At 47.1% G+C, this 24,823-nt stretch overlaps 1 protein-coding gene across 7 annotated transcripts in view; it reads left to right on the top strand.

The window, feature by feature from the left end:
- Nucleotides 1–24,823, top strand: part of TRAK1 (trafficking kinesin protein 1) — a 116,868-nt gene that overhangs the window by 23,348 nt on the left and 68,697 nt on the right. For 6 of the 7 annotated variants that reach the window (XM_053221603.1, XM_053221597.1, XM_027040782.2 and 3 more), the window contains exon 2: nt 6,141–6,335. Coding sequence is in view for 4 of the 7 variants with exons in the window: in XM_053221597.1 (XP_053077572.1) it covers nt 6,141–6,335 (195 nt within the window). In the remaining 3 variants the exon portion in view is untranslated. Of the gene's footprint in view, nt 1–3,943; nt 4,099–6,140; nt 6,336–24,823 lie in introns of those variants that run through there. The other variant, XM_053221602.1, reaches the window with a different exon arrangement.

Genomic DNA, 24,823 nt, shown 5'->3' with positions numbered 1-24,823 from the left:
CTCCTTTTGTTCCTTCTACTCCCCCTGCTGTTGCCCCAGGATCTCCCGGAGCCTGGGTGAGTGTTTAGGACGCTTCTCCCCTACATTTGTGCACTTTCCTGCTCTCCTGGGCCCAGAGCCCTCCAGCTCTGGCCTGCAGACAGGAGGCCCCAGAAACCCCTACGGAGCCACCGCACCCCATCTGGGGGTGGCCACCGCTCAGAGCATGTAACTGCGTGGTCCTGGATACGTCGATTTCTTCTGAGAGGCCAGGGAGCTGTGTCTTTACATGAGACTCCCTGACTTTTAAACGTCAGACACTAATTTAGAGCTGCCTCCTCTGCTGTAAAATGTTAAGCTTTATCTCAGGCGCCTGGCAAGTTCCGTGAAGACTGCCGTGCCACCTGTGTATCAGAGGGGCCTCTTCTAGCCCCTCTGTGGGAGGGAGGATCTGGCCCCAGTCGGGTGTCGAGTGGACGTAGCTGCACTTTTAGCCCCAGAATTTCCGGATGCCTCGCAGGCTCCAGCACCGTGTCTCAGCTCCCAGAGAGCCCTAAATGTACCTCGGGTCGGAGGACCCACTCTAAAACGTACGCCTTGGAGAAGGCCTCTGAAGGGTTCTACCTGCGAACAGGTGAAGAGATCTGTTGTGGTTTGCTCCCAAAGTGTTGCCGTAAGAATAGGGGGCCTTGGATTGAATCGGTGTTTGCTGCGTGATCGAGGGGACATTCACCTCCCAGCGGGCCTTACCTCTGTGCTGAACAGAAACCTAGGGGGATGCCAGGAGGGGCCTGACAGCACTTGGCACTACGCGACTCCACCTCCCCTGTGCCGAAGGCTGGGCCTTGGTCCATCCCGGGGACATGGGGCTGCCAGACTAGCCCTGCTCCCTGTTGGTGTTTCCTCCTCGCCTTTGTCCCCGTTATTTATGGAGCGCTCAGTGAGCACTTACTCTTCCCCAGCTGGCTGTAAAGGTGGCTAATTCAGTTCTTTCTCCTGAGGGGCTTACAGTTAGTGAAGAGGGGATTACAGAAAACACTCATAACATCGTAGCGAAATAGTCGATGTACTACATATATAGCCACGGGACAGAAGTCAAGGAAAGCTTGAAATACAAGGTGACATTTGAGTGGTATTTTGAGATGGAGTTTGCTGGGCAGTGAAGGGCATTCTAGGCAGCTAGGACAGCTGGTGTCAAAATCAAGATTTGTGAAAAACCGTGCGTAGCAAATGTTGAGAAGTTGGTGTGGCTTAACTGAAGGGGTACTGGAGAAAAGAGCAGAGACTGCACTTGATGAGGAAGGCCGTTTTAATAGAGACTAAGGTAATAGTGGCTTCAACAAGGTAGACATTTCCTTCTTCCCCTCTTACAAGTCCCAGGGGCAGATTGGACCCCACCAGGTGGTCCCAGGCACCCTGGGTTGCCCTGCTGTTGCTTTTAACTTGTGTGGCTGAAGGTGGTTTCAGCACCAGCCCCCTCTCTGCATCCCACAGCTGGAGAAGGCGAGGCTCGGGAGCTCTGTGAGCATCCTGATAACCAGGCACAGGGACATACCGTACTGCAAGGAGAGATGGGAAATGTAGTTTTTAGCCGGGTAGCCACGTGCCCAGCCACACCTTGGGAATTACATTACCAAAAGGAAGAGGTAGAAATTGGGTTTTGGGAAACCTCTGTCCCTACAGCTTCTTAGGAAGGTGTGTGTGGGCTGAATCATGAAGTACTTTATAGGGAGCTGGGAGGGTTTTTTTTTTTTTTTTTCCTTTTTTTAAGTTTATTTATTTTGAGAGAGAGTGAGAGAGAGCATGAGCAGGGGAGGGAGGGGCAGAGAGAGAGAGGGAGAGAGAGAATCCCAAGAAGGTTCCACATTGCCAGCATGAAGCCCCATGTGGGGCTTGAACTCATGAATCGTGAGATCGAGACCTGAGCCGAAATCAGGTGCCACGTTTTAAAAACATCTTTCCACCGATGGGTCCGGGGGAGGTGTGGCTGGCAACCATAGAGCTGTTGTAGTAACTGGAGAGTGGAGAGATACGAAGGGCTCAGTCCACCCTGACAGCCGGGGTGAGCCTGGCCTTTTGAAGGTTTTACATGCTGGGGCTCGGTGGGTTCTGGGCTGTGGTTGCTGCACACTTGCCAGAAGCCAGGGACCTGTTGGGGTCTGAGTTCAATCAGTAGGCTGATACCTTATCCGAGAACACGTTTTAATGTTGATGTGGCTTGGAGCTTTGGAGAAATGATGACCGTTAGGAGCATAAAGGGGTCCTTTCCTCTAGGTTTGGCCAACAGTGTTCTTTTACACCTTGAGCTTGAGTCAGTAAGCCCCAAGAGAGGGGGCAGGGCCATCCTTCTCAGGCCCCTGATCCTTCGTGGTCCTGCAGACAAGTTACTTTACTTCTCCGTTCTGCTTCCCGTGCTCTGGAAGGAACATTCTGACATCTCCCTAATTTGTCAGTGTGTTTAATTGAACATCCCGACCATACTTACGAAGTTGTCTCCCTGTTTAGAACAAAAACTTCCCGATCAGAATATGCTGGGAAATCGTCGGCGTTTCTCATGTGCCTGCCTGGGAGATGGGCTGCAGAGGGCAGAGGGAGGGGCACGGCTTTCAGTCGGACAGCTGAGGCTTCTCGAACGGGATCTGCCACTTACCTGTGTGGCCTTGACCAACAAGATATTCCATAGCCCCTGTGAATCTCAGCTTCTGCACCTATAAACCAGAGCCAATATTATGTGTGTCCCAGATTTCTTGGAGGGTCAGGGAGTGCCCTGAAGGCAGCTGGCTTGGGCCTGCCACAGTGCAGAATTCCTGGGGAATTCTCGGAGGCTCTCTTACTATGTTTACTCAACCTCAGGCCTTGGTACGTCTTCTCCGTGCGGCAAATGTGGCATCCCCTCCACTGGAGGTCCCCAGGGCTTATGGTCTCTATAATCCTTCCCTATGCTCTGATTCTCTGGGCCGTCCAGGCAGCTGAAAACTTGCCGTGTTTATATGACTGGTCACATTATGGCAAAATCAAATTCACAGAGTTTTTTAAAAAGACGTTTTCGCACACTCTCGCTTTTTGATACTTTTATCTCGCCGGCCATCATGTGCTTCTAGGAAAATGATGTCTCTTGGGCATAAGGACCCACATTGTAAATAGGTTGACCTTCAGCCCTGGAAATGTGGAAGGACAGGTCAAGGCTCAGAGTTTGAGCAGCTGCCAACATGCTCAGAAGTGACACGTTATTCTTAGAAGGGATTTTTGTTTAAGATTGTTGCCTTCCCCACCACCCAAAGCAGTGATGCTGGAAGATTCTAACCTGTTGTGAGGGTGAGTCACTCAGGAATGTGTTGGTCTCCTGCCTCTCTCCCTAGGCATAGGCTGGCACGGTCCTTTGTGGAGCCAGTCCATGTTCAGTTGAGAGATGCCACCAGCTGGGCGTCAGCCCTCCTTGACCCCACGTCCCCTTTTCACAAGGCTGCCATTTTGTAGCCATGAGGCCTGTCCTCAAGACGAGCATTGTGGGAACTTACTCTTCACCTGATTGTGAGAGAAGGAAATATTCACTTAATTATGGGCCCATCTTGAGCCTCTTGGTGGCGTTTTGTTCTTGGCGGGAGGTGGGAAGAAATAGGACACGTCTGTCTTGAGGTTGAGCTGTGGGCTCTGTCCCCAGGGAGGAGGTAACTTCTGTTCGCGGCAGAGCGGCTCCGGTCTGGTTTTCACTGGCTGCAATGCCAAGAGCGCTTGCAGTGGCATTTCCCACGTTAGGCAGAGAAATCAAATGTTCAGATTCTGTCCCCACCCCCACCCCCACCCCCACCTGCCAGTCCCAGAAGCTCCAAGTAAAATTCTAAATGTCTTCACTTTGTATTTATGTTCTTCTCTTTCGTCGGTGCTCGAAAAACCACACTGACTTCCTGAATCGAAATACTCTGCAAAGAAGCTTTGCAAATTAAATTGAGCAAGAAGAGGGTGTGTGGGGTGGTAGGAGGTAGAGGGAGTCTGACAGGTCTCAGTGGGCTCCTGCCCAAAGGGAAACACTGGGTCACTGAGCGCTCTCTTTACCTGTGCTTCTGTGTTTTTTTTCCCCCCTGCTGTGTGGCCTTAGACCCGAAGGACACAGGAATGTAGGTAAGTCTCTGGCATAGCTATTCTTCTGGGCACAGATGTCACACTCTGCTGGAGTGTGAGTGGCCACATGGCCACTGCCCCGCCGCTGCCTTTGCCTTGGTTCAGCCCGGAGAGGAGCAAAGGGACCGGTCTTCCCTGCTGTGCCGGCTTTGGTCTCCAGCAAACCCCTGCCCCGGGCCCTTCCTGCTCCCTCCGCCCCCCGCCCCCAAGCTTGCCGCACCCCGGGACCAGCACCCCGGGACCCACACTGTTTGCTCCACTCATTTCCTCTGTGTGTGTTCAGGCCGGACCTTCCTCCTTTCCTTCGATGCCTCCTTCCACGTCCTCGGGCATGACTCATAACTGTGATCTCTTGTCAGCACCTCTTCCTTATTTCCCCTTGCTGTCGTGTGGTTTCGTTGATCTCCAGAGGGTTTTCTTCTCCTCCCTGCACTTCGGAGAGGGACAGGGGACGGGAGATTGAATCCTATGCTCTGCCCTCCACCTTGACCCAGTCCCCCACCTGTGTTTACTACTGCAAGGCAAGACCATGGTGCAATAACCTTCTGGAGAATTGCTCTTATTCTATTCTTATCTTTTGAGTGGTTTTTCTCTTGGAAGGCTCCTTCCTAGAACAAGAGACCGAGTTAACTCTCTTCTTTTGTCCAGCCATGAGCACCGTAGGTGCTTCGGTTTATTTATGGGTTGACAAGACCACCACTGCTTACACCTGCCATTTACCATCGTGGGTCCCAGTCAGTATATGACTGATGTCAGAATCAGCTGAGAGATAATCAGCACTCACCCATTAGCATTTATTATTTTTTAAAGTTATTTGTTTATTTTGAGAGAGAGTGTGTGTGCTTGTGGGAGGGGCAGAGAGAGAGAGAGAGAGAGAGAGAGAGCACGAGAGAGAATCCCAAGCAGGCTCTACACTGTCAGCACAGAGCCTGAAGCGGGGCTCAAACTCATGAACCATGAGATCATGACCTGAGCCATAACCAAGAGTCAATGCTTAACTGACTGAGCCACCCCAGTGTCCCCCCATTAACAATTATTTAATTCGTTCTTCCTAGGGGTAGAGAAATTGCCCAAGATTGGGCTTATCCTGGGTACTTTGATTTTTTTTTTTTATAACAGTTTAATTAAAAGGTCTCTTTAATGTGCTTTATATGGATTGATTCACCTTCACAGGCCATATGGCGCACCCCCTGAGCGCAGTCTGGGCCAGGACCTATGAGGGGTGAGGGGGTACGGGTGGTGGATTGAGAACAACTGTTGATGGAAATTTGCCATCTCACAGGGAGATGGGTTGAATACTAAACTACCCAGAGGACAGAGCTTAATAAGGGCAGCAATAGAAGAGCTGACAAAATGCTGTGTGAATATAGAAGGGAGGAGAGAGGTTAGCTCTGCTTGAGGTGTTCAGAACACCAGCATATCTGGGAAGAGGTGGTATCCCAGCTCTGCCTTGATGGAGGGACACCGGTTACTTTGGTTGGAAGCCCCACAAGAGTACAAGCATTGCAAGCACAGGACCATAACTGTTGTGTTTACTGTTGCATTTCCTATGTCTCTGGGACGCAGAGTGTATTTGGATGGATGAATGGAAAGAAATATGGGTGGATAAAGTTGAGTGAATGAATTAAATGGAGGCAGAATCCTACGTGCGGGGGGTGGGGGGTGGCTTGAATGGTAAGAGTGGCAGGAAGAAGTTGGGCATACTGGTGAAATTATAACTGGTTTGGCTTATACGTAGAATGATTGGAAGAGAATGGTTGGAGGAAGGGTTGGGAAGGATGACTGAGCCCAGAAAGCACGGGAGTTGTGGCTTTACTTCGAAGGAAGTGGGTGGCTTTCTTTGAAGAAAGTGACTATTTCAGGTGGGTGTTCTAAATTTTGAGAATGGAATTTAAATAGGAAAAAGACGCCCAACGTGGCCTCGCCTGGCCTCTCCATGCTGTAAGTAGCCGAAGACACCTGCTGCGGCCACAAGGTCATTGAGTTTAGCAGCAAGGCGGAAACCAGTCCGGGCTCTCACTTTCCCATCTTCTTGCCTCCAGACGTGTGCAACAGCACCGATCTTCCGGAAGTCGAGATCATCAGCCTGCTGGAGGAGCAGCTGCCCCATTATAAGTTAAGAGCTGACACCATCTACGGTTATGACCACGACGACTGGCTCCATACGCCCCTCATTTCTCCAGATGCCAACATTGACCTCACAACCGAGCAAATTGAAGAGACGCTGAAGTACTTCCGTGAGTAGTTCCCTTTGGTCTGGTCCGTGACGGGCTGTGCTGGTTAGCCGTGGTCCCACGTGGGACTTTGTACTGCTTAGCAGGTCTTATGGCCTACCATTCGTGGATGAGTGTGCCAAGAAATGTGGCAATAGGATTTAGCTACATGCAAGGCCTTGACTTTGAGTGTTCTGAATAGAAGTCTTAGAGTGGTGGGGACTAAGTATGAATTTTCATGTGAGCTAGTTTTAACTGTACAGAAGAATTTGAAAAGGCTCCCATTTTCCCCCCTTATCAACATACCATGTGAGAACCTAGAAACCCTCACTGAGAAGGAGTTTGCATTTAAACCAAAGGTACTGGGAACATCTTGGCTGCTTAGTATTATTTGTATGACACAGCAAGACACATATACCAAGGCTGATAATTCATTTTGTATTTTTTAATTGAGGTATAATTGACATATAACATGATATTAATTTCAGGTGTACAACATGATTCAGTATTTGTATACGCTGCAAAACGATCCCCACAGTAGGTCTTGTTAACATCTCTCCCCATACATAGTTACAGAAAAAGTTTTTTTTTTTTTCTCATGGGGCGCCTGGGTGGCTCAGTCAGTTGAGCGTCTGACTTCGGCTCAGGTCACGATTGCTGTTATCAGCATGGAGCCCGCTTCAGATCCTCTATCCCCCTCTTTCTGTCCTTCCCCTACTCGTGTTCTCCCTCTCAAAAATAAATAAAAAACATTAAAAATTAAAAAAAATTGAAATAAAAGGTTAAAAAAATTTTTTCTCATGGAAACTTCCAAGATCTATCAGCAATTGTAAATACGCAATATAGTATCATTAACTATAGCCACCGTGCTGTATATTATATCCCCATGACCTATTTATTTTATAACGGGAAGTACGTGCCTTTTGACTTCCTTCACCTATTTCTCCTACTCCTTCCCCCCAACACCCCCCAACTCCCTGCCCCTGGCAACACCAGTCTGTTCTCCATATCTGCGAGCTTGGTTTTCCAAGGCTGATGGTTTCTGTGTGAGAGCCCACTAGGCTGGTTATTCAGGAAAGTCAAAATGCTGCTGCTCCCACAGCAAACCAGTCATGCCTTGGGCTGCAGAAGCTGACACCTGGTAGGGTGAGAAGCATACTAGGGTTTGTTTGTTTGTTTGTTTGTTTTTTCTCCCAGTGTGTGATGCCAAGGGTGTGAAACCTGATTTTGCAGATTTGGGAAAACATGTGATAATTTAAAAAACTCATGGTCATGATGTTACCAGTGTTCATTCAAGAGGTGCCTTTGTAGAAATAATTGTACTCTTTAGAAATTCAATGTAGCCCTATCAAGTGGGTAGGACAGACCAGCCCTCCTTGGTCATGATACCTCAGACTTTTGAAAATTCGGGTTAACTTTAGCCCAGTCTAATTGGTGACGTCACTTTCAAGGTGACATCTTTACATACCTGCGTGTCATTGTGCCACCTTTGAAATAAAAAGTACAGCAGTTCTGTTTCTACTTGGTGGTAACTTGGTTCAAAACCAGCTCATGATACAGCTGTAAGTTTCTGTCACTATTTTTTCAATACAGAGTGATCTCCAGCGTTCTTGAATTTGTGAAATCGTTTATAATAAACAAGTTGGAACTTCAGGTTTCTTTCTTAGCATGTATCTGGGGCTGTTTTCACATTTTCAATATTGGATGTTAATGAGAAAGGAATTTTGTTTAAACTGACCTGTGTTTTATACTTAGGGCAAATCCTACAAGTCTCTGTGAACACTGTAGATATCAGTTGCGATAGGAATAAAAATAGAATTATCCACACCAGGGCAGATAGTTAGCACGTAAGACTTGTACCAGTGTTCACGTCAGAGCTTTAGAATTTCCAGCATGTCTGGTTGTGTACAGGAAGCTCTTTGCCAGTCACTTTTGTTGACTCACGGTATCTGTAACAACAAGAGACGTGGGGTTGGGTGGAAAACTGTGTCCGGAGTAACCTCCTTGGCAGGTTCTCTATTTGGTTCCTTCAGACTTCTCTGCGGTAGGATTCGCCACAGAGCCACTCTTTCAAAAATCCCTGTGTGTTCCTTACTCTTCTTTACGAGACCCTCCTGTGATTCTGCAGGACCCCGCGTGGCGCGGGAGGCTCCTGGGTCCCTTCTCCTGCACAGATTAAGCGCGTACCTTCGCAGCATCACGGGAACCATCCATGGGCAGTACTTACCTGTCTGCGGAGAACTTCCGTTTGAACTGCCTCCTTCATCCCTGTGAAATGTCTGCAGTTTGGGCAAGGCTGATCTGATGATCGAGGAAGAGGAAGCATGGAGGGCTCCTAGTGTTTGTTCCGTAGCACTGACCTCCAGCTCCTAAAATCCTCACAACAGTATGCTGGCCCGTTTCCACATGTTCATTCTGCTTTTAGTTATATATGTGAGAGAGGGAGAAGAAAGAAATCCTGGTGGATTTGGTAGTGGGTAACACAAGTTATACTAAAATTGGAAGAAGCGAAATAAACACTGAGCAGAGATTCTGAAAATTCTTAAGAGGGTGGTTGCATCCCAGTCTTGCTTTGTATTTTCTTCTCTGGTACTTGCACTTAGAGCCAAGTAGGTGTTGCTAACTGTTGGTTAAATGAATGATCAGAGGTTAACTCTTGTTTTTTGTTTTTAATTTTTTTTAATGTTTATTTGTTTCTGAGACAGAGACAGAGCATGAGTGGGGGAGGGGCAGAGAGAGAGGGGGACACAGAATCCGAAGCAGGCTCCAGGCTCCGAGCCGTCAGCACAGAGCCCGACGCGGGGCTCAAACTCACGGACTGCGAGATCATGACCTGAGCCGAAATCAAGAGTCAAGACACTTAACCGCTGAGCCATTCAGGCTCCCCCACAGGTTAACTCTTAAATACAGCGTGCTCTTGAGCAGGACTTTCAAACTGAGGTCCTGGGACCTCAGGTCTATAGAGGGAAATTGGGGATTCTGTGGACTTGTAAGGAAATGAAATTACATCTTTCTTTTCATTAACTTCTGACTGAAATGCAGCATTTCCTTACACTGTGAACATAGAAAGCACAGTGGTATTAGCAGGACCTGTGACTTGGTCACTGATAGAAATCAAGATTTTCATGTCATGCTACAGTGGAAACAGATACTTTGAAATACCGCTTTTACTCATCACCGCTTTGAAATTGTGTTCATTAGGTGTGCTGAGAGATCTTGTTATTTTATTCATTTGTTTGCTCGTTTATTTATTTATATTTGAGAGAGAGAGACAGACAGACAGAGTGTGAGTGGGAGAGGGGCAGAGGGAAATGGAGTCAGAATCCAAAGCAGGCTCTAGGCTCTGAGCTGTCAGCACAGAGCCCGACATGGGGCTCAAACTTGTGAACTCGTGAACCGTGAGATCATGACCTGAACCCAAGTCCAGAGGCTTAACCAACTAAGCCACCCAGGTGCCCCTCGATCTTATTACTTAATACATTGATAAAGAAGCTCTTGTATCACAGACTTTTTTCAAGTTTTAGAAACTGCATTATAATACAGCTGGTTTCCTTTGTAGTCCTTTGTACTTTATCTTCTGTTTTCAAATCTTTCTTCTGAGGTGTCTGTGAGCCTTGCCGAGCTGGCTGAGAGGTCGGTCGAAGGCACAGATCAGGAGCCCTGCTGGGTGCGTGGTGTCCATTTTGGGTTTCATTGTTTGTTTACACACGTGTAACCCAGGTGATACGGTGGCCACAGTACTGTGACTCACCAGTGTGTTAAATCAGTGGTGAGGTGTGTTAAGAAGATGACAACTGTTTCCTTTTAGATTTACTTTCTCATCAGTTAGGGCAGTGGTTCTCTGTTGTGGGTGGGAGTGGGGATAAGGGGTTACCCTAGGGGTTCTGATAATAGGGGATGAGGTAAAACTCAGCTCCCTTTCTTACATGCCGTCCCCCAGACTAGAGACAATGCTTTGCCTTTTGAATCTGGTGTTCAGCTGGTTTGTTTCTTTGTTTTTATTTTATTTTATTTTATTTTTTATTTTACTTTATTTTATTTTACTTTATTCTATTTTTTTATTTTTTCATTTTTTCATTTTTTTATTATTTTATTTTGTTTTATTTATTTTATTTTATTTATTTTTTATTTTATTTATTTTTTATTTTATTTTATATTTTTTTATTTTAGCGGGCTCCATGCCAAATGTGGGGCTTGAACTCACGACCCGGAGGTTGTGAGCCACATGCTCTACCAACTGACTCAACCAGGCACCCTTCACCTGGTCTGTTAAGAAGTGTCCACATCTTTGAGTGTCTACCTTTACCAGGTGGTAGAATGACCTTTTCAGACAGATTTTAATAGGCAGGTTGATTTTTTGACTCCTGATGAGTCTGCAGACATACCTAAATATGGGATGTTTAGGCTTAGACGGTCTAAGAGGAAGAATGAAGAGTCAACTTTGCCCTTAGTGTGTATGAGGCACTGTTTCTAATTCTTTACATGTATCTCATTTAATTCTCACACTGACCTCTGAGTGAAAGAGTTTTGCTGCCCCTGTTCTACAGATGAGGACACTGAGGCACAGGGAAGTTAAGAAACTCGCCCAGAGTCACACAGCTACCAAGGTGGGGTGCTGAGTTTCAAACCTAGTTGTCTGGTTTGGACTTCGTATCTTAACTACTCTCTCAGTAGCTAAACGAGAAAACAGTTGTAGTTTAAGAATGAAGTCCATTTGATACTCCTGAAATCATTGTTGCAACATGTGCTAATTAACTTGGATGTAAATGATCAACAATAAATAAATTATAGAAAATAAAAAAAGAAAAAAGAAGTCCATTTGGTAAATGTGATACAAAGAACAAACCCTCAGTTTGAGAATATATATCAGTAGCTATTTGTTTACAAAATGTGTGTCCCACAGATTCAAAATTGAACTTTTTTTTAACGAAGGTCACTGTCCTAAGTGAAACTTAGCTGCATGTAACTGAATTTCAGGGGGAGGTTTCCTCCCTCCTTCCTGTGGTTTTGCCTCTGTCCTGTGGTCTACAGGTCACGCTTCCCCATCTCCAGTGGAAATGACTTGTGCGTGTGGCTGTCGACCTTTCTTGTCACGTAACATACTGCAGAAACCAGACAGGAAGGTGTCTGTCTTGGTAGGTAGCGATGGTTCCCTCTGGCTCCTCATTTCCAGGGGCTGCTCTGTATGACTTTCTGATTAAGAAGCATTGGGTCGGGGCGCCTGGGTGGCTCAGTCGGTTGAGCATCCGACTTCAGCTCAGGTCATGATCTCACGGTCCATGAGTTCGAGCACCGCGTCGGGCTCTGGGCTGATGGCTCAGAGCCTGGAGCCTGCTTCCGATTCTGTGTCTCCCCCTCTCTCTTCCCCTCCCCTGCTCATGCTGCGTCCCTCTCTGTCTCAAAAATAAATAAAAATATTAAAAAAAAAAAAAAAGCATTGGGTCAAGAAATCCCTCTCTGTCTCAAGTGTAGAGGATTCTCTGACCACTTCACCTCTGAGTTTCCCGAATAATCTTTTCCCTAAGAAGAGAATGTTATAAAGCAAATAAGGGTTTCAAGACACTGTTCTATTGTTTACTTTCACCGTAAGGTAATGCTGATGAATCAGCCCACAAGTATTTATTGAGTCCCTGGTATGCTCCTGTGATCCTTTGTGAACTTGACTTGAGTTCTGGATGAGGTTTTCTGGCTAAGGAAGTAGAAACATCTCCTGGATTATTGATTTTCTTCCGTTACCTAAGCAGGGACTTTGCACCAGGTTGGGCCAATGCAGGAAGTCCTCAAGGCCTCTGCTGGCATCCTGCACGGAGCTGCTCGCCCTGCCTGTGTGCGAGAAGTAGAGTGGGCTCTGGGAACCTGCGTATTCAACTAGGTCCCTGTGCCATTTTAATTTTTTAAAGTTTAATTTAAAAATAAAGATCATTGCCAGAGAACCTAAGGCCTGTGGCGAAGTGCCTCACAAAGCTCGTGCACGGTGCCTGCCCTGCACGGGCCAGGGGTCACGTATGGGTCCTCCTGCCCTTCACGCTGGCACCTGGGGTTGGGCCCACGGAACGCACGGTCGATACCGTGCCCCCATGTCCACTGTGTTCCTTCGCTTGTGTCCGCGCAGCCCCAGTCATAACGAGTGCGTGTATGAGCCTGCGTGTTATGCTTTATCTGCTGATCAGAACTTACTGTGGACCAGTGGGAGTCTGCAGGGGGCCGGGCATGAGGAGGACACAGGGCATCTGTGGGGGCTCGCTGGCCAAAGCGTCGGCTGGACCTCAGTGTCTGCCCCGGCCCACAGCTGGAGGTCCTGGTGCCTGGAGCAGGGCTGACCACTCTCTCTGGCAGGTCCCTGCAACCTCTTTTACCAGGTTGCCCTCTTCCTCAGAGCTTCTACATCAGTGACTGTCAACCCTGATGGACTGACAGAGCTTTTACAAATAAGCCCACACGGGGGTGCGTGGGTGGCTCAGTCAGGTAAGCGTCCGACTTCGGCTCGGGTCACGATCTTGTGGTCCGTGAGTTCGAGCCCCACGTCGGGCTCTGTGCTGTCAGGGCAGAGCCCGCTTTGGATCCTCTGTCACCCCTCTCTCTCCCTCTGCTCCTCCCCTGCTCATGCTCATGCGCTCTATCTCAAAAATAAACATTAAATAAATAAAAATACAAATAAGCCCTCATTGCAATCTCCAGTAGGGGTGCTCTGCTCCTGGAAGTGTTGGTGTGCCCGGCCTGCATATCTCCGTATACTCTCCTCCCAAGGCTTTAACTACCAGCTACGTGCTGGCGACTCCCAAATTTCTGCCCGCCTCTGACACCCCTTCCTCCTCCCTCCCCTCCCGCCCCAGGCTCCCGTTCCCAGTCATGGCTTAGCATGTCTTCTGCCAACACTGGCCCCACCCCCGTCCTTACACACGTTTGTCTTGATAGATGCCACACGGTTCACCCCCTTTCTGTGTCCTGCTGGCCATCAGCCGGCTCTGTTAACCCTTCGTGCACGTGCATCTCTGACCACCCCTCCGACCCGGCTGCCACCATCCTGGAGGAAGCCACCGCTGTCCTGTCCGCGGGCTGCTGTAACCCTCTCCTGCTTCCACTTGGCTTCTCTGCTCTTCTCTTCTAATTCAGCAGCCCGGCTGGTCTGTTCTCGAGACCCCATTGGGCCATGCTGCTCCTTTGCCTCTCACTGCTCTTTGGATCAAACGCGGGGTCTTCTAGGACCCCGTGACCTGGCTCTTGGCCCTCTGCGCCGCCGGCCTCATTGTGGCCTCCCCTTGCACCCTGGCCCCGCTGTGGACATTCCATGCTCGTCCTTCCCTGTTCTCTGATTCTCGACACAGTGTGCCCTCCTCAGAGAAGCCTTCCCAGAGCACCCACTTGTAGGGTCCCCCCCTTTCCTTTTTTGCTGCCTTCATCGCTCTCCTCTCTCTCTCTCTGCTTAGATCGTGATAACGTAAGCGGTAATGATAAAGAGTCTCCTCTGTGGGGTGCTTCCTGTTAGGCAGGCTGGCACTAAAGTGCTTTGCCTTCGTGAGCCTACAGGACACGTACGCCGGATTTGAAGTATGTGATCCTCTCCTTGTTACGCGACTTTTTCCGATACAGTGCAGTTGTGTATCCACGTTGAATTGGCCATTTAATCCTTAAGTTAGTTTTTCAAGGTATTAAGCTCAGCTTTCATAGAAACAGCTCTGTTTTGTGTTATGCGTGAAGTGAACATAATTATATAATAATATTAGTAAGCAAAAGGGACACGAACAGGCTTGGGAACAAACACAAATGACCATTGGCAGGAAGGAGGTATATTCCTAAGCGCCCAAATGCCCAGCCTCGAGAAGCCGTGGTCTGCTGGCGAGTGGTGGCAGTGGGCTTTCCAGGGCCGTGGCTCCTTGTTGTGGCTGCAGGTCAACCAGGAGTGCCTGGAAACACAGACAGCTGTAGGGCATTCCTTCTTTCTGACCAAAGCGAGGTGCCTCCTTATCGTGAGATGTGGTCTTCTAAGTGCTCTTGTTGGAGGGTGGGTACCAGGGTGATGATTAAATATGAAAAGTCCTTATTTCCCACTGGAACTTTTTTTTTTTTTTTTTTTGAGAGAGAGGGAGGGGGAAGGACACGGGTGGGGGGAGAGAGAGAGAGAGAGAGAGAAAGAGAATGAATATTGTAAGCAGGCTCTGTGCTCAGGACAGAGCCTGAGGTGGGGCTCGATCTCATGACTCTGGGATCATGACCTGAGCTGAAATCAAAAGTCAGATAGATGCTCAGCTGACGGAGCCACCCAGGCACTCCCCAAACTTCTATTTGCAGCATGTATCTGTGTATACTTGAATTGTCCCTGGCAGAATTTTAGCTCTGCCTCTCCTCTGACCAGTCATCTCTGGTTTTGTTACTTTTCATTTTTGGTAAATCTCTTTTCCCCTTCCTCTGCTTAACTGTGGACCTTTGTCAGTCTTCTGTCTTGGGGTCTCCTGTCTCCCCCACCTCCTGTGATTTAGCTGTTGCCTCTCTGTAGGCGACTTCTGCATTTCTCTCTCTGCCCACAGGAAGTGTCACGTAAACCAAACACCGAACACAGTGTGTCATCTTTATGTTGGCTTTTATTCCCAGCTGCCTGACATGCACAGAGGCCTCAGGACCCAGCAGCAGCCCAGGGCACATGCCATGCTTTCTGTCCTCAGAGGCACCTTCTCCCCTGTCCTACATCTGCAGATATTCAGTACACATTTCAGCCCTTGTCCTGAAGCCTGTGAATGTTGACACCATGAGCAAGTCATGGAACCTGTTCGTTCCTTGGTTTTCTTTTTTCTTTCCTCTTTTCTTTTCTTTTCTTTTCTTTTCTCTTTTCTCTTTTCTCCTTCCTTCCTTCCTTCCTTCCTTCCTTCCTTCCTTCCTTCCTTCCTTCCTTCCTTCCTTCCTTCCTTCCCTCCTTCCTTCCCTCCTTCCTTCCCTCCTTCCTCCCTTCCCCTCCCTCCCTCCCTCCCTCCCTCCCTCCCTTTCTTTTTCTTTCTTTCGTTAAAAGAAAAGTTGTGTGGGGCGCCTGGGTGGCTCAGTTGGTTGAGCGTCCACCTCGTGATTTCGGCTCAGGTCATGATCCCAGGGTTGTGGGATCGAGCCCCACATCGGCCTCTGTGCTGATTCTCTGTCTCCCTTTCTCTTTGTCCCTCTCCGGCTTGAGTACTCAAGTGTGTGCTCTCTTTGTCTCAAAATAAGTAAACTTAAGTTTTTTGACTCTGTTGGTGACATGGCATTGGGAGGTAGTGTCCATTTCTGATCAGGGTGAGAAAGCAGGGTTGCCTGTCAGTGTTTGACACAGAATCCGTGACAGAATCCTGGAACCTACTCCATTTCTCAGCTCTTAGTGCCTGGCCTTTCAGTGAACATAGATGGTCTTTAAACGGAGTCAGGTTCTAAAAATAATATATCCTTTGATCATAAAAGTAGGCTGATTGTAGATAATTGAACAAAAGTTAGGACAAAAAGAGGACTAACTTAGCAACCACTTATCATTTTATTTTATTTTTTTTGGTGAGATGTTTCAAGTGGTTTTTTCCTCCACAAATATATTACATATTTGGGAGTATAATGCTCTTTTACTTAATTATATATGTTGGCCATTTCCCCATGGCATTAAAATTCTTGAAAACTGCAATTTTTTCATTGTTGCTTAATACAATAGACTTAATCATTAGTCTATTATTGGAATCTGTACTGTTTCTAATTTTTGCTCAGATAACATACCAGTTACATAAGTGTGTGTCCACCAACTCGTGATTTTCTTAAGGTATATTTCTAGAAATTGATTTACTTGGCTTGAAAATGTGATGATTTTTAAGTTTCCTTGAACTACATTATTACTCATTCTTAGAGTAAATATTCACTTCATGCAATAAAACCAGCCTGTTCTTTTGAGTCATCAGATTATTAGGAAACCTGATGTGTACATGTTGAGTGAGTGGATGAGTAGGGCATCTTTCTGTGGGGTGGTAAGACTTCATAATCTTCCTGACTTTTTCCTCACCTGAGAAAGGTCTGTGGAGATTTGGAAATTGGTGGATGCCTCATTCTTTGGATTCAGAATTCTTTCCGGGTTATGTCTCTGATTTCTGCTGGATGGTTTGCAGGGGATGGTGGTTCAAGATAAATGAAAAGCACAGCCACTGAGCGTTTTATTACATTCTGGGCACTTTGAGTCACCCTGCACTGCTTAGAGGTGGAGACTGTTTTTATCTCCATTAAAAAAAATTTTTTTTTAATGTTTATTTATTTCAGAGAGAGAGAGAGACAGGGCGTGAGTGGGGGAGGGGCAGAGAGAGAGAGGGAGACCCAGAATCCGAAGCAGGCTCCAGGCTCTGAGCTGTCAGCACAGAGCCCACTGTGGGGCTCGAACTCACCAATCGTGAGATCATGACCTGAGCCAAAGTCAGATGCTTAACTGACTGAGCCACCCAGGTGCCTCTTTTATCCCCATTTTTAAAATGAGGCCGAGGTTCAGAGAGTCCCGTATTGCTGGCCCAGAGTCACACAGGAAGGGTCTGAGCCCAGCAGGACTAAGCCCATTCTCTTCCACAGTATGGTATCTTCAGTGCAGTCCAGGCTTTATTATCTATGGTTTAAAAGGTCTTATGTGCTTTTGAGGTACTTAAAATGGGCAGAATTTCACCTCTCCCCAACTCTGAATTGTGATCTTCTCACCCATCTTTTTTTTTTTTTTTTTTTTTATTTGTTAACATTTATTTATCGTTGAGAGATAGAGACACAGCATGAGCAGGGGAGGGGCAGAGAGAGAGGGAGACACAGAATCTAAAGCAGGCTCCAGGCTCTGAGCTGTCAGCATAGAACCCAATGTGGGGCTCAAACCCACGAACCGCGAGATCATGACCTGAGCTGAAGTTGGATGCTTGACTGACTGAGCCACCCAGGCGCCCTGTGTGATCTTCTCATCTTTAACCAAATCTTTTTATTTTCAAGACATCAGGCCATGCAGTACTTAGAAACACTTTACCTGAAAACACTGTATTTGGTCTTTAAGAAGTCTGAACATGTCCTACGTGTTTTCTTATAAGGTACGCGAGGAAGACCTTTTTTTGCCTTGTACAGGTCATTATCCATTAATGAAGGTTTGGAAAATGATAATAATTGGGTAATGGCCTGAGGCGCTTGGGTGGCTCAGTCATTGAGCGTCTGACTCTTGGTTTCAGCTCAGGTCATGATCTCATGGTTTGTGAGTTCGAGCCCCACATCCCCACTTGGGATTCTCTCCCTCCCTTTCTCCCTCCCTCCCCCTCTCTCTGCCCCTTCCCTGCTCTCTCTCTCTTTCTCTGTGTCTGTGTCTCTCTCTCCTTTCTCTCTCACAATATAAATAAAGAAAACAAAACAAAAAATATAATGGCCTGAATAAGATGACTGAAGTTTATGTGAGTATGGCAACTCATTTCAGTGTGTGTGTGTCTGTGTGTAATTCAAAGTGTTATCAAGGGATAGCCTTAAACTTTTTACCAAGGACAGTTTCATGCATGGTACCTGTAGAAGTTTAGCTGAAATTGAGAGATGCCGCTAATCTGTGCAGGAGAAGGTGAGGTCTGTTTGAGGTTTAGGTAACTTCCTTATATGATGAAGCTTTTCTTCTTCTGAGTGGTTTTTAGAGAAGAAAAGTCATCAGAGACCAGCAGTCAGCCCTAGGTTAGAGGGCCACGCCCCCCTCATTTGCCAACTCCATGTGACCTTGAGCAAATCACATAGCCTCTTTGGAAGTCAGATTTACTATCTGAAAATTAGTCAGGTTCTGTGAATCTCTGAAATATGTCATCAAGAGCTTTTTTACTCTTCTGTCAAAGGTATCTATCCCATGACAAAGTTCTTTTATTGTTTTTTTGTTTTATTGCCATTTCTTTTTTAATGTATTTTTCTGTATTGTATAATAGGAATTAAGGGACTTAGGACTTTAATTTTCAGTTTTAAGAAATTGTTACAAAGTAAAACCAGCTTCATAAATTAAAAAAAAAAAGGTAGTGTTTGCTTTTTTTATATAAAAGTGCTTTTGTTCTCAGGTGGTATAGGGAAAATTTTAAAGAATTCTCAGAATACTGTAGAAATATTGGCCTAATTCTCTAAGCACGTTTTAAATTGCCTAGAACTTTTCACATTAAGATTTAGATCAGTGGTGGCTTGTCAGTTAAGCGTCCGACTTCAGCTCAGGTCATGATCTCACGGTTTTGTGAGTTCGAGCCCCGTGTTGGGCTCTGTGCTGACAGCTTGGAACCTGGAGCCTGCTTCGGATTCTATGTCTCCCTCTCTCTCTGCCCCCTCCCCTACTCACGCTCTGTCTCTCAAAAATAAATATTAAAAAAAATTTAAAAAAAAGATGTAGATCTGTGCAAGGCTTATGCTCTAAAAGAGTACAAGTTGTTGAAAATAATTTCCATAGTCACTGAGTAAATCCCAGGGGTGCAGAACTCATGTCTGCTTCATGTTTGAATGGGCCAAAGCCCCAGCCCAGTGCCTAATGTTAAACAAGTATTTTATAAATGCTTTTTAAATAAGAGAAAATGCAAAGATATATTAAAAAAAATTTTTTTTAAATATTTATGTATTCTTGAGAGAGGGGGCAGAGAGAGAGAGAGAGAGAGAGAGAGAGAGAGGGAGGGAGGGAGGGAGGGAGGGAGAGAAAAGAATACACAGAAGCGGAAGCAGGATCCAGGCTCTGAACTGTCAGCACAGAGCCCAATGCGGGGCTCGAACTCACAAACCCGTGAGATTATGACCTGAGCCGAAATCAGACACTAGCCACCCAGGCACCCCAAGATACATGTTTTTAAATTAAAGTTTTTCTCCTTTCTGGGGTGTCTGGGTGGCTCAGTCGGTAAAGTGTCAGACTTTGGCTCAGGTCATGATCTCACAACTTGTGGGTTCAAGCCCCGCGTCGGCTCTGTGCTGACAGCTCAGAGCCTGGAGCCTGCTTCAGATTCTGTGTCTCCCTCTATCTCTGCCCCTCCCCTGCTCACACTTTGTCTCTCTGTCTCTCAAAAATAAATAAACATTAAGAACGAAAAGTTTTTCTCCTTTCTTATCTTATTATTTTTTTTTTTTTGGCAAAAACAAGCAAAATAAAAAACCTGCATAGAGAATAGAGATTGTTTGGGTTTTTGCTACCTTCCAGAGATTGCCTTCATCTGATTAAAGTTCTAAGTGAAACAAAAATAGAACCACTGCAATATGCACTAAGCCTACACAGATCAGATAGATAAATAACACCCAGTGCTGACTTTCTATAGGGGGGTGGTTAATAATTCTATGAGGAGCGGCATAAGAGAAAACATTCAGGGGGGGCAGTGTGCACATGCACGAGCGTGCATGTGTGCAGGAGGGGTGCCCTGTGGAACACTGGGGGTCTGTTCTCACCCAGGCACTGTGTGTGGTGGGAGGGGTTGAGTGAGGGGAGGGAAGATAAATTAATTATAGGGATGGAGCATGTGTTGGGATGGAAAAAGGATCTTATGGCCAGGGAAAAACTTCTCATTTTCATTTGCTAACAAAAATAATACCAAAATGCATACATTATAATATATTTATAAGTAGATGCCATGAGTTTCTCTCATGTAAATGCCCGTGTTTTGGCCGTGTCCTTCTGTCATGCCTGAGACCTGGGGCCACGTGGTTTTCAGGCGAGCCCCCAAATGAGCCCTGGATTGTGCCTTCTCCCCATTTCGCTCACCCGTTACACAAGTGGACTCTTCTTTGGCCTTGTTTGCACTGCCTTTAGCTACACAGGTGTCTGCGGGGTCAGAGTGGCTCTGGCCGCCCAGATGCACCCCAGTGAGCTGCACCGGCTCATGGCATCCCCACCCGGGTGTGGGCCCAGGCACCGGGCACTGGGGGACTGGACGTCCTGTCTCCAGGAGGGGGTCCAGGGTAGCCATGTGCCGGCCTGCCTGGTGGCAGCTGTGGCCCTGGGCACAGTGTCTGTCTGGTCACCAGGACAGCCAGGTACTCATCCCGGGGGCAACCTACCCCTGTGGCCCCTCTAAACTTACCTCGCCGTCTGCCGCCTGCCAGCTTTTTTTTCCTCATCAAACCAGATTCCAATGTTGAGTATCCTTTCTTTTAAGAACAGAAATGCTTGGCAAGCCGTTCTGTACAGATTGACTGTTTCCCTTTTCATGTCAATCCTGCGCGTCTGAGACAAAGTTGGAACTGTCTCAGGTGGGAAATTGACATGACAGTTCAGCCTGCACCCCATTGGCGCCTCCTGGGAGAATGTGCTCCATCCAGAGAGACTCAGAGTTACAGCAGGAACAGAATTGGGGATCGTTGGAGCTTCTGGTTTGCATTTGTAGCCCGTGCCATCTGCCGTGTGACCTTCGGGTCCCAGGAGTGGAATGCCCCTGGCAGCCCCCGAGGCTGCAGGAAGCAACCTGGAAGTGTGGGGCACGTCAGAGCTCTGTGTGTTCTCTGTGTGCTTCTGGGATGCGTGGGTGATTTTAATAACCGCATCAAGGCCGAGGTGCATGTCGGCTCTGCAGTGCTCTGTTGAATGCTGTCTCCCTGCCATTGGATGTCTCTCTAGAAGCCAGGCATTGTTCTGCCCCGGAGAACCCTAGAGGTAGCATGGCGCACGGGTGCCTACTTTTCCTGCGTCTGAAATGAGGTGGAGATGGTTTGGGAGGGGGTAGCTGACAGCAAGCTGTTTGTTAACAGCCTGCCTTCTGCCACGGGAGCTCAGTGACTGGCAGTGTTTTAAAAAATAAACATCGGAAAGGGAGCCCTGCAGAAGCATCCTGTTTGTCAGTTTTCTGTAGCAGGTGCAGGGAAGGTCCGCTTGCAAGGCTGTGTGTCATGTGAGCTCCGCCAGCCCTGTCTGGAATGGAAGGTGAGGAAGCTCATTTTGGGCCTTCCCCTCTTCTGTCTTTAGGCTCCTGGCCGCTGTTGGGTGCAGGTAGAAGGCCAGACGCGCTATTTCTTGAAGGGAGGAAAGCTCTAGAGACGGGGAGCATGCTCCAGAGGGGATTGGGGCTGTCGAGTGGTCCTGCTTCCAGGCAGGAGGGGAGCACACAGGGAGCTGTCCTTCTCCCCACCTGTTTGGTCGGCAGCACATGGCCTGCACCCATCACCGCAGGGCACGGAGGAAAGTGACATATGGCGAGTTCTGTAACGTCACATACTTTGGAGCATGTTCATGACTGCGTTATTTGTACTTTAATCGTTGTTAGTGTTGACTCATCTTTTAAACGTATTGAACAACTATTCAAAATTATATATACGTATATGTATGCATTCAATCATATATATATGTAAAATCACTTGTATATGGATATTTAATTCATATGCTCACACAACTAATAATTAGAGACTTAGAAATTAAATTCGTTTTTAATTTTTTAATTTTAGAGAGAGCACATGAGCAGGAGAGGGGCAGAGTCTCGAGAGGGCAGAGAAAGAGAGAATATCCTAAGCAGGCTCCACACTCAGCACAGAGCCCCACATGGGGCTTGATCCCACGACCCTGGGATCACGACCTGAGCTGAAATCAAGAGTTGGACACTCAACCAGCTGAGCCACCCAGGCGCTTCAGAAATTAAGTTCTTTTAAAAATTTAAATTTGATTACAAATGGATAGAATTCAATTCCCCTTAACACTGCAGACCAAATCTATTAGAGTCTCATAAGTGCGTATAAACGAGAACATACAGCTCTCCTTGTGGCCCAGGACCCGAGCCTCCTCCCCACCCCGGGTGTAGTTTGTGACCGAAGCGTCAGGCCTTTCTGTTATTTGACCTGCCTCCCCGTTTCATTTCTGGGTGGCTTATTCATAGCCACCCTACTTGGAGAAATGTTCGTGTAATGCTTTGTAAAAGGCATTAGTGGCAGAGACAGAACAGTCCTACACACCCACCTTCCCCTACTTCTTAAGATGGATTAAAAATATCTTCCTATCATCTTCTCCTTCCCTTTATGTGTCTGTAGCCTTGTTCAATTGGTTGCCCTTTTAGTCTTGTTATTCCCTGACATTCATGGCCTTTACAGACTCAACCTGTTGGCTTCAAATGTTATTAACTCTATTCTGTTTTTGATGTGCAAATTTCACAACCTGGCCCGTGATCATCCTTTTAAGCCTTGTCACCTCTACCCAAGACCTCATGGGGCCATCTTTGCTTTCTGGCAAGCTGGCATTGTGGGCGGATCCTGATTTTTCCTACCCCAAGACATGAAATTAGCAGCTCTCCAAGGAGGCATGTTGAGGTTTAACCCAAATCTGGACACCAGACGGTTGACGTGCTGGTTGTGGGTGGAATGGTATCCTTACCGGGCCCCTTTCTTGACAGAGCTGGAAATAGTATTTCTTTTTAATATCACAAAGTCCCATTGATAGTTTCAATTTAACTCCTGATCATTTTTTATTTCGTTCTGGGAAAACAAAGGCTTCACAATTTGTTTTTCCTGTGAGATGCCAACTTGAGTTTTTATCTCCTTTCATTGTGTCGCCCCCCCCCCTTTTTTTCTCCCACATTTCACTTGTAAATAATCCTTAGATGTTTTCTTAATTATTGATGTTAAGACTTTAGAGGTGGACCATGCCCAGTTTATATCCAGATGTTCTTATTGCTGAGTGATCCTGGGTGAGCTGTTTAATCTGTCTCTGGGCCCCCTTTCCTTGTCTACACAGCTGGGGGTGCTGGTGATTAGGTAGCAGGGTCTGAGGAATGAGTGAGGCAGGAAGTGCTGACTTCCTGGTGAGCAGCCTGCATTTCCTAAATGGTATTGGTGATGAGGGTGAATGACAGGTGACTTCTCTGAGGCTGCTCCTGGACCCTGTCCCTGATCCCGATTCTCCCAGGGTGGGGCAGTGATGGGGGCAGCCTCCGCCCGGCGCACGGGAAGAGGACCTTGCTTCTTCAGCTGCTGGAAGCCTGGGAGAGGGAGGGCTGGAACCCTCGTGGAGGGGGGTGGGGGGGGGCATGTGGGACTTTTGGATGAAAGTGTGGATTTGAAGGCAGATACTCCTGGATCTTAACCTCAGCACCAGCTCTGCAGAGTTGTGGATGGATGGCTTTCCCCTTCGGAGCCTGTAAAATGGGAGTTTGGGTGTAGATGTTCACTTTGATTCTTGCTTGGAGCTCCTGGAAGTCACCCATGAGTGATGCTCTTTCCTTTGTACTTGATACGCTCTGTTTTCTTTCCCATTTTCGTCAGATGTTCATTGGATATATACAATATTTGCACTTGATAGAGATTGTGTTCAGTAATAGGTTACTGTTTAGAAATACGCTCCCTGCCCTTCCCCCCACCCAACTGTCACTCTGGCTTATTACTGTGAACTCAGTCCCTTTTCGTTAATTATGCTGGGACAAGCCAAGAAGTGCCGTTTCTACCTCATTTCCCTAATTATAGCTTACAAAATTGTGCTGTCTTTTTAACTGCCCATACTGGCCTACAGAATTTGAGTGGTGAGGATGATCCCAAACTGATATTTTTTGCAAACTCACTTTGTCCCAGGCACTGTGCTGAGTGCTCTCCCTTCCATTAATTAAAGGCTCGCCTCATCCCTGGGGCGGGTATTATAATCACCCCATTTAGCAGATAGGACTCGGTCTAAGAAGGTCATAGAGATGGCAAACGAGGAGCCCAGATCAAACATCATGCCATCGTACTGCTAAAGCCCATGCTCTTAACTGTGAAATTAAACTGCCTGCCATTAGTCTGTCGTCCATCTGTACATCCCTCTATCCCTGTATCCATCCACCTGTTACTTTTTGCTTTTATGGTGATGTGTTATGAGTAAAGTATTTTTTAAAATTCATAGCACTGGAAGGTGCATGTGCCAAGCCTTTGTTTAAGGGGTCTTTACGCTCATCTGACTTTCTGTGATGCTTTACAGAGTTTGCATTTCCTGTTCCTTTATTACATCTTCCTTTTGCAAACTCATACTGGACCCTTTTCCCCAGACGTAGTGGATGGAACCTGTTGAATGTGCTGGTATTTGAGGCATCTGTTAATTGTTGACTCGTTTATCTCTGAGGCCTATAATCTTCTTTAGAAACGCCATGAGGAGCTTGAAACAAACAAAACCTCAGAAAACCTTGGGGCACCAGCCTCTGCTCCCTTAAGGTGAGGAATGACACGTGGGAGGGCCACTTGGGGGTCTGCTGTGGGGCTGGTGGGAGGTGCTGTCCTCACCAGAGAGAGACCTGATAAAGGGCCAAAGGGAGGGAGAGGTTCAGATAATGGGGGCAGGTATAGCCGGAATTAAAATCATTGGCTGCTGACTTTAAATAGGCAGATGTCCTAGAAAATCTTAAATGTGTATCCAAGTTGGGGCCAGGGAGAGGGGAGGGCAGGGATTAAAGTAAGTGAGGGAGGCGATGGAGTCTGCCCTCCACTTTGCCCAACAAGAATTTGGGATTGGGTGGGGAGGGGTACAGGTCCTCCAGGGTGTAGGTGACAGCTGGGGACAGCATGGCCAGAGACAGTACCATTCCTTGGCACTCGACATTTTCCAGACTTTCCCAAAAGCCTGTTTATAACTTGAGCCAAGA

The sequence above is a fragment of the Acinonyx jubatus genome, chromosome C2, assembly GCF_027475565.1.
Source record: "Acinonyx jubatus isolate Ajub_Pintada_27869175 chromosome C2, VMU_Ajub_asm_v1.0, whole genome shotgun sequence".
Taxonomy (NCBI): domain Eukaryota; kingdom Metazoa; phylum Chordata; class Mammalia; order Carnivora; family Felidae; genus Acinonyx; species Acinonyx jubatus.
The sequence above is the reverse complement of the archived record's forward strand: the minus strand, read 5'-3'. Positions and strand labels throughout refer to the sequence as shown.